The sequence below is a fragment of the Grammomys surdaster genome, unplaced genomic scaffold, assembly GCF_004785775.1.
Source record: "Grammomys surdaster isolate TR1022 unplaced genomic scaffold, NIH_TR_1.0 317453, whole genome shotgun sequence".
Classification (NCBI taxonomy): Eukaryota; Metazoa; Chordata; class Mammalia; order Rodentia; family Muridae; genus Grammomys; species Grammomys surdaster.
Genome location: NW_021626770.1, coordinates 1 through 10,094, shown reverse-complemented (window position 1 = coordinate 10,094; position 10,094 = coordinate 1). Strand labels below are relative to the sequence as shown.

At 39.1% G+C, this 10,094-nt stretch overlaps 1 protein-coding gene across 1 annotated transcript; it reads left to right on the top strand.

The window, feature by feature from the left end:
- Nucleotides 1-1,054: 1,054 nt before the first annotated feature.
- LOC114616346 (ankyrin repeat and IBR domain-containing protein 1-like) lies at nt 1,055-10,054 on the top strand (the record flags this gene model as incomplete). Its single annotated transcript, XM_028761831.1, has 3 exons — nt 1,055-1,185; nt 8,549-8,683; nt 9,911-10,054. Coding segments are annotated over 3 exons (383 nt in total), but the record flags the coding sequence as incomplete, so codon positions are not given.
- Between the last annotated feature and the right edge of the window lie 40 nt (nt 10,055-10,094).

Genomic DNA, 10,094 nt, shown 5'->3' with positions numbered 1-10,094 from the left:
GAAACAGATCTGGAGAGAAGAATTTAGTTGTAGGCATACCACGTTGGGTTTGCTTATCTGAAGTAATCACAGATTAAAAACAGAAGAAGAGGAGGAGGAGGAAGAAGAAGAGGGAAAAGTGGTACTCTTGTGTAATTGTTGCATTCAGGAGGCTGAGGGCCAGGTTCTGAATTTGTAAGTAGCCTGGACAAGCCCTGTCTCACAAAACAGATATTGGTGTTTAATGCTTTCCACTATGAAGAATCCCTGATCCTTTTGTTTGCAATTAGCCTGTTTTAAGAAATTATAGTTTAGGGGCTGGAGAGATGCCTCAATGTTTAGGAACACCTGTTACTCTTGCAGAGGATCTGGATTTGGTTCTCAAACCCACAAGGTACCTTACAACCATCTACAAACAGTTCCAAGGGATCCAATACTCTTTTCTGACATCTGCAAGCACCAGGCAGATACATACATGCAGGCAAAACATTCATACACACAATATAAAATTACAGTCTAAAAGAGACGATAGTCTAACACAGTGGTTCTCAACCTTCTAATGCTGCAACCCTTCAATACAGTTCCAGGTACCTGTGTGTGGGCATGCCTACATATGGGTGCACCCACCTAGAGATGGGGGAGCAGTGTCTCAGTTCCTAAGGCCATCCAAAATATGTGTTTTCCAATGACCTTAGGGGACTCCTGTGAAAGGGTCATTCGATCCCCAGATTGAGAACTGCTGGTCTAAGGTAACCACTCTTTCTATAATTTTCTTGAATAATTACTTTAAACAAAGCACATTCTCTTCAAAAAAAGAAAAAGCCTTTGCTTCTTTCCCATTTTTATTTGTGTAGATTTATAGAGGAATTTCTTTTCAAATATATTTTCTAAAAATGTTGGAACAGAACTTTCTATAGTATTGAAAATGGAGAAGTTTTAAAATCTTACCCTAGACACTGATAGGAAAAACAAACACATAAGTACCATGGAGAGAGCCTGCAAAGAAATGCCTAGTTCCCACTCTGTGGAGTTGTGTGCTTAACCGTGTATTATGTTTGTGCTCAATATCTCAAAGTTGTTGGAGTCAGTGAAGCCTATGAGGACGCTGCCAATTGTCTCTGGCTGTTAACTAACTCCAAGCCTTGTGCGAACTGTAAGTCTCCAATACAGAAGAACGAGGGCTGCAATCACATGCAGTGTGCCAAGGTAAGATGGTGACACACATCTCCATGCTTTGTCCTTAAAGTCTTAATTTAGTTTGTGCTACAGAGCAAGATGGTGTTCTGCTAATAAATTCATCAACTAAATAAAGAATTCAGTTCTTTACTACATTGAAAACATAAAATGCCTTAAGAGATCCACTTAGCTGAAACCTTTAAAGGATTGAAAAGAAGTCTGTGCTCTCCTGATTTCATTGCAGAAATGAAGTTACCTACGTTTTTAACAATCTTGGAATAAGGTTAATACTATAATTCATGCCTCTATTTCAGTGTTTTGTTTGAAAACTGTAGTAATACTCTCATTTTTTCCTTTATTAAAAGCACCATCTAGGTTTTTAAATGATGTTTTAAAATATTAAGACAATATACATTTTCTCATTTAGAAAGTGAAAGAAATTAAAATAGTTAAGACTAATAAAATATATACTCTAAAAATATTTGATTTTTTTCACCTTGAGCCAATGCTCATTGAATCTTAACTTGCAAAAGAATGGAAGTTACAAAATTATCTCACACATTTATATTATAGTAAAATGGGCTTCTTGAGGCAGCATTGAATCCGTGAGGGGCAAAAGGAAAAGGCCTGCTGTTTGTTTCTGAGAAAATTACCCAATTTTAGTTCAGCTAAGAACTGGACAAAATTATTTTCTCTAAATATGGTCTCATGCTGTTCTGTTTCCAAATCCGTGTTTGGTTTTGTTCTTAGAAAATGTGATGTAGATTTCCTAAATGTGCAGAGAAGTATATATTGACCATAAGCGATCAATAGCTGACTGTTGGGGTAGACACCAGCCTTACTTTTCTGTCCTTCCCAGCACAGTAGTGAGTACCTGATAAATACGGATAAATACTGGAAGGATGTTTTCATGAAGTAATCAAACTGATCATACAGAGGTACCTTTAAACAGCTGTGTCTTGAGATTCTCTGGGATTTAAGACAAACATTTATTTACAAGATCTGTAAATGTAAGAACCTTATTTTATGTACTATTTTAATTATTGAGATGGAAAATATAAACTGAGTAGTTTATAAAGCCATGGTAGTGCATGGCTTTAATCCCAGCACTCTATAGGCAGAGGCAGGTCATCTGTGAGACCAGCCTGGTCTACATAGCAAGCTCTAGACCAGTTAGAGTTACACAGTGAGACTGTCTCCAAATAGGAAAGAAAAACAAAAAAAAAAGAAAAGAAAATCAAAAGTGGTATTCTTATTTTGACTTAGAAAACTTACCTGGACGATAACCTCATGCATAGTGGAATCCTATTAGAGAATTCAAGTATGTAAATAGAAGGTGCCATGGAAAGTTGAATCCATGCTATAGTCTGAACAACTTCATAATCTGTCTGGGCCATTGATGGTTCAGTGTGGATTATAACAGACAGTTTGCATTGTCTGAAATCCAACTTGTTTGAATTTTAAAATAATGGCATGTTTGTTCATCTGAAAATAAACCAATTTATTTAAAAAAAAAACACTTTTTATTTCCCTTCAGAAAATTTTTAATTTGTTTTACATTTTTAATGAGACTGCTGTATCATAACCTCACCCACCCCATCCCACTCCATCCCTTTTATCCTCTAGCTCCTCCTTCCACTCTAGGTCCTCCTCTTACCCCTGCTTGGACTTCTGAGTCCCTAGTTGCTTTGGCCCCTAGTGGGAAAAGAAAGAGCTGGAGGCTCTCAGCCGGAGGATCACCAGCTCCCTCTCCTGAGCCCCCAGGAACACCCTAACCCTGTCTAGTGGCCAAGGGGACCTCCTGGCCAGATGCTATTCGGCACCTGTCACCATCCAATGTTTCTTGAGGTATAATATTCAATATTAGGGGGAATAGCAAGATGGGCCAGAAATTAAGAGTGTTTGGTGTACAATCATGAGGACTGGACTTCAGATCCCTGTACCCATGTAGCAAGCCAGGAATCTTGCAAATGCTTGTAACTCCAGCTCCAAGGGTTCCAACATCTTCTGGCATCTGTACAGGCCTGGGCACCCAAGCACACATACATGTGCATGCTAACAGAGACACATATACACATTTAAATAAATAAAATCTCTCTTTTTTGTTTATTGTTCTCTCATACAATACATCCCAACCAAAGCCTCTACTCACTCCAGTCCTGCACACACACCCCCAACATCCTCCCCCACCCCACCTCACCCTGCCCCCGCCACCTCCAATCCACTTCTCCTCCATTTCCCTTCAGGAAAGAGCAGGCCTCCCAGGGATATCGACCAAACCACAAACATGGCATATCAAGATGCAATAAGACTAGGTACAAACCCTCATACCAAGGCTAGACAGAGCAACTCTCAGTAGGAAGAAAAGTCCCAAGAGCAGGCAAAAGAGTCAGACACCCCATCTCCTACTGTTAGATGTCCCACAAAAAAACCCAAGTTAAATAACCACAGCATGTATGCAGAGGACCTGGTGTGCAGACCCATGCCTGCTCTGTGCTTGCTGCTTCAGTCTCTGTGAGCCCCTATGAGCCCTGCTTAGTTGATTGAGTGGGCTGTGTTCTCCTGGTTTCCTTGACCTTTCTGACTCCTACAGTCCCTTCCTCTCCCTCTTCTGAAGGAATCGATGAGCTCTAGGGAGAAGGACCTAATGGAGATCTCCAATTTTGTCTCTCTCTCTACCTGATGTTTGGCTGTGGATCTCTGCTCCCATCACCTGACAGATGAAGCCTCACTGATAATGATTAGGCTAGGCATTGATCTGTGAGTGTAGCAGATTATCATTAGGAATCATTTCATTGATTTCTTTTGAGGAGAGGGGAGCGCAGTCCTGTTTGGTTCTACCCTAGGTCTCTGAGGTACCCAGTCTCCAGGTCCTGGCCATCTAGACAGTGTTGAGCATGGGATCCTTCCCATGGCATAAACCTCAAGTCAGATGAGTCATTGCTTGGCCACTCTCACAAGTTCTGTGCAACCATCGCCCCAGCATATCTTGCAGCTGGGACAGATTATAAGTCCAAGTTTTTGTGGCTAGGTTGGTGTCCTGGTCTCACTACTGGAAACCTAGGAGATCACCGGTCTGGCTCCATGTCCTCCGTTACTACAAGTCCTCACTATGGTCACCCTCATAGGTTCTAGAGAATTTCCAGTGCATTAGGTTTCCACATGGCCCCCTATATTCCACTCAAATTCTGGTCATCTCTCCCTATAATTTCTCCCGCCATCCTCCCCCCAACCCGATTTCTCCTGTCCCATCCCTACCTGTCCCCAGAATAGCCACAAAGTCTATTTAATTTCCCTTTCCCAGGGAGAATCATGAGTTCCCCTCTAGAGCCCTCCTTGTTATAGCCTCTCCGGGTCTGTGGACTGTAGTGTGATCCCTTTACTAACCGCTAATGTCCACTTATAAATGAATACATACCATGTTCGCCTTTCTGTGTCTGGGTTACCTCACTTGGGGTGCAAATCTTTCATTTTTAAATATTTTAAATTACATTTTAATATTTTAAATATAGAAATGTCCTTCATCTGTCACCATGGAAAACTTGTGTTAAAACTTAAAAAATAAAAAGTATTAATAAAGTTCTATATTGTATTTTTCTACTGTGGTTGCTAATATCTAGTTAATTTATTTAGAATTTAGAAATTTTCCCACTAATTTTGAAAAATCAATAAAGCCACATGGCAGGGAATCTGTATCAAAGCAGTCACAAAGTTTGCTTTTGTCAACCAGGAAAAGACTTTGTGTAGAACTTTGAAACAAGTCCAATTTATTGAATAAGTGTGTGTTAAATGATAAATGAATACAAAAAGTAGTGAAGAAATAGAAACTATGTAAAAGTAACAGTTACTGATCATACACACATATATATATATATACATATATATATTCAAATTATTTCCTAAAAATATTAACAGTGTCATCTTTTAAGTGCCTATGCAACAGGGCCTTCCCTGAGAGTTCATCAGAGAAAAACATAATCTTTAAGTATTGGCTGTTAAATCAATAATTTTAAATGTTTATTATAATCAAAATAAAAAATTAGTACAAGTAATATTCTTGGTCATAAAGAATAAGTTAGAAATTAATAATGAAGTTATTAAAATGCCATGGAAATTTTTAGTCTTTCAAATAACTCAAGAAATTATAGAATTTATAAGTGAAAATACTACTTTATTAGAACCTGAGTGCTACAGCTAAAACTATGCAGAAATAATGCTCATTTAAAATAATACAAAATAAACATTAAATTGCGAATATGGTTCAGTTTTTTAAAAAAATAAATAAATTAACAAACACCAGTAAGAACAATTTTTTCATTAATTTATTTATTTATTCGCTTTATATCCAAATATCTGGCCCCTTCTCCTCCCAGTTCCCCTTCCCTCATCTCCTTTCCCATGAGAACATTTTTAAGGCAGAAAATAGTTTTTAAAAGTAATGATTTTTTTTTTTATTGGATGATTTATTTACATTTCCTATGTTGTCCCCTTACCCCATCCCCCACCACCCCCTCGGAACCCCCAATCCCCTCGCCCCTCCTCCTTCTTCTCTGTGGATGTAACCTCTATCTACACCCCCCCACTCCCACCTCCCCACCCTCAAAATTCCCACCCCCTGGGGCATCCAGCCTTCATGAGGTCAAGGTTCTCTTCTTCCACCTATGCCCAGCAGGGCCCTCCACTTTTACATATTCAGCTGAAGCCCTGGATTCCCCCCTAAGTGCTCCCAGGCTGGTGGTTTAGACCCTGGGAGCTGTGGTTGGTTGGTATTGTTGCTCTCCTCATGGTGCCACAAACCCTTTCAGCTCCTTCAGTCTTCACTCTAACTCCTCTATTGAGAACCCCATGATCAGTTCAATGGCTAGTTGTGAGTATCTGCCTCTGAATATGTCTGACTCTTGAAGGCCTCTGAGGAGATATCCATATCAGGCTCTTATCAGCATGCACTTCCTGTCTTCCACATCAGCATCTACCTTTGGTGATTGCACATGGGATAGATACTCAGGTGGAGTGGTCTTGAGACGGCCCCTCCTTCAGTTTCTGTCCCTCACTTTGTCTCCATATTTGCTCCCTTGAGTATTTTGTTGCTCCTTCTAAGAAGGACCGAATCACCCTCACTTGGTCTTCCTTCTTTATGGGCTTCATGTGGCCTGTGAGTTGCATCTTGGGCATTTCAAGGTTCTAGGCTAATATCCAATAATCAGTGAGTGAATACCATGTGTCTTCTTTTGTGATTGGCTTACCTCACTCAGGATGATAATTTCTAGTTCCATCCATTTACCTAGGAACCTCTCGAATTCATTGTTTTTAATAGCTGAGTAATACTCCATTGTGTAAATATACCACATTTTTTGAATCCATTCCTCAGTTGAAGGACATCTGGGTTCTTTCCAGCTCCTGGCTATTATAAATAAGGCTGCTATGAACATAGTTGAGCATATGTCCTTATTATATGTTCGAGCATCTTCTGGGTATATGCCTAGGAGTGGTATAGCTGGATCCTCGGGTAATGCTATGTCCAATTTTCTGAGGAACCGCCAGACTGATTTCCAAAGTGATTGCACCATCTTGCAGTCCCACCAACAATGGAGGAGTGTTCCTCTTTCTCCACACCCTCGCCAGCATCTACTATCACCTGAGTTTTTAATCTTAGCCATTCTGACTGGTGTGAGATGGAATCTCAGGGTTGTTTTGATTTGCATTTCCCTGACGACTAAGGATGCCGAGCATTTCTTTAGGTGCTTCTCGGCCATTCGAGTTTCTTCTGTTGAAAATTCTTTGTTAAGCTCTATACCCCATTTTTTAATAGGGTAATTTGGTTGCCTGGAGTCTAATTTCTTGAGTTCTTTGTATATATTGGATATTAGCCCTCTATCAGATGAAGGATTGGTAAAGATCTTTTCCCAATTTGTTGGTTGTCGTTTTGTCCTATTGACAGTGTCCTTTGCCTTACAGAAACTTTGCAATTTTATGAAGTCCCATTTGTCAATTCTCGATCTTAGAGCATATGCCATTGGAGTTCTGTTCAGGAACTTTTCCCCTGTGCCCAAGTATTCGAGGCTTTTCCCCACCTTCTCTTCTATTAGTTTCAGTAATCCCAGCACTTATGAGGCAGAAGCAGATAGATCTTTGAGTTCGAGGCCAGCCTGGTCTACATAGTGGGTTCCCAGACAGCCAGGGATACACAGAGATACCCTGTCAGGAGTTGAGGGGAAAAGAACAACAAAAAAGAAATAACCAATGTAGCAAGAAATCTTAGGTTTTGAAAGAAAGCTAATTTAAACCACTAAGCTAACATAATGAAGGATTTCAGATATACGATAAAAGGGGAACAGAGGATTAAAGAATCAGACTATTTAATATAGAAACTAGAAATAATTGGGAACAAGAAATGAGCATACAAAACTGAAACTACAGTAATAATATGACTGTATTTTCAAGCTGCATGTAGTGGTACACACCTGTAATCCTAGCATGTTACATGCTGAGGCAGAAGGGTCATGAATGCAAAGCTAGCCTGAGCTATGTAGCAAGACCCTGTCTCAAAAACAAAACAGACCTATCACACTTACAGAAGGCATGATTACATACCTAGAAATATACTACTACTAGCGATATAAATTCAGCTTAGTAGCAAAAATACAAAATTAACTTGCAGAAAATAAGAATTCTCATGTCTCCTGACAACATCTAGATGAAATAGATAGACCTTCTGAATCTAAAATAAGATTTAGGAATATGCAAGACTTTTGTTGAAAATCATTTCAAATCCTCTTTAAGACAAAAAAGATAGCAAAGAAAAATGCCAGCAGATTGTCTTTCTGCATCCAGGAAACTTCGTTCAGATGCTCATATGGTAAATCAAAGCAAATTTAATTAGGAAAATGCTGAAAAACAAAGATAGCAGGGGAGCTAGCCTTGTAAGATGTATGCCATGAAACCTCAATACTTGAAGCACTATGTATGGTACTGGCATGGGAGTACACAGAGTATGAACAGAATAGAAAGCAGCCTAGGAAATAGATGTATACAAGGGGATTTAACGTGTGGTGATGGCAGTGTATGACCAGATATATAACCAGCGGGGAAACATGAAGTATTCAGTACATGGTATCGTGATAACTAGACAGCTCTAAAGTTAAGGTCATATTACAGAAGATAGACCCAAGATTTAAATGTTTAAAAATAAATAAATGAATGAACCAGAACCCAAAGTACTGAGAAACGTATCAGAAGAGTGTAGACTTCGAAGATCTTTTTGATACAGAACCCATAAGCCTAAAAAGATGAATTTTCATTTTATAATTGTACAATTGTCTTCTAATTATGGTCTACTTAATGAGTGAATTTTTAGTTAATATATGGGGATATCTACATATGTTTCCTTTTAAAGTGCAAGTATGACTTTTGCTGGATTTGCCTAGAAGAATGGAAAAAACATAGTTCTTCCACTGGAGGTTATTACAGGTGTACTCGCTATGAAGTCATCCAGCATGTCGAGGAGCAATCCAAGGAGATGACTGTGGAGGTAACGCCTGCCTAAGTTGTGTATTCCAAGCTACTGTGGGAGAGGTTTACATGTCTTCATTGTGATGGGGCATTACATTGAATACACTTTAGAGTGCCCTTTAAGCAAAAAATAAAATAAAATAAAATTGGGAGCTTTTTTCTTTTGATTTTTTCTTTTTTTTTTTTGATGAAAATATGAAAAATATCTAATTCCAGCCTGCCTTTGTAAAGATTTAAAATCAGTTTTAGTATAATATCAGCAATACAGTATAATATAGTATATATGTGTGTGGTTGTTGCCTGCATATATGTCTATATACCATGTTTATGCCTGCATGGTGCTCACAGAGATTGGAAGACAGTGTTGGATCACTTAGGACTGTAAGCTGTAGTTGTAAGCTGCCATTTGTGTGCTGGGAGTTGAACCAGGATCCTCTGGAAAAGTAGGCAGTGCTCTTAATCACTGAGCTCTCTCTCCAATCCCCTCAGTTGTCTTACTTTGCTTGTCTACTATAGCCTAGATAATTTTTTTTTAATTTTTTATTTTATGTATGGGTGGTTTGCCTGCATGTGTATCTATGTGTACATATACATAGTGTCCATGGTCAGGGTATTAAATCCCCTGAAACTGTAGTTACAGGTGGTTGTGAGCCACCATATGGGTGCTGAGAATCACACACAGGTCCTCTGGAAGAGCAGCCACTGCTCTTAAGCACTGAGCCAGCCAGCTCTTCAGTCTCTCTCCATTGTGGTGACTATGAAGTCTAAGAAAAGTTCCACCTGACTTTTTCTTGGTGAGGATGCTCGTCTCGGCTTGCCAGCAGGCCCCTACTTTCTGGTCTCTGTCATGATGGCTGGGAAATAGAACAAGAAATCTATGGTGTCCGTTTCCATTAGGATAGCTCTATAATAATGGCCGCACTTAACCTGTCACCTCCTCATAGGTCCTGACTCCAGATGCAAGTCACATTTTGGGTTAGGGCTTCAATGTGAATTTTGAAGGGATACAAATCTATCTATAGTTGTAAGCCATACAATCAAAATTGGAGATGTAGAGTCAGGGGTTCATTGTTTTATCACAGAGGATACAGACAACTTTAAGATGCATTGATTATTATATTCTAGCAACAAAATAATAAATACATCTGCATGCATTGCTACTCAATACTAATGAAACATTAATCCCTCTCAAACCAATTTTAAGAATAGTTTCAATAAAAGTCATTTATGTACTTTTGTTTCCTAGGCTGAGAAGAAACATAAACGGTTTCAGGAACTTGACAGATTTATGCACTATTATACAAGATATAAAAACCATGAGCATAGTTATCAGGTATGTCCCAAATCATTACAAACGAGCTAAAATACCCTGTTAAGAATAAGTAAAGAGGCTGGGTGCAGGTGGATCTCTGTGAGTTCAAGGCCACCCT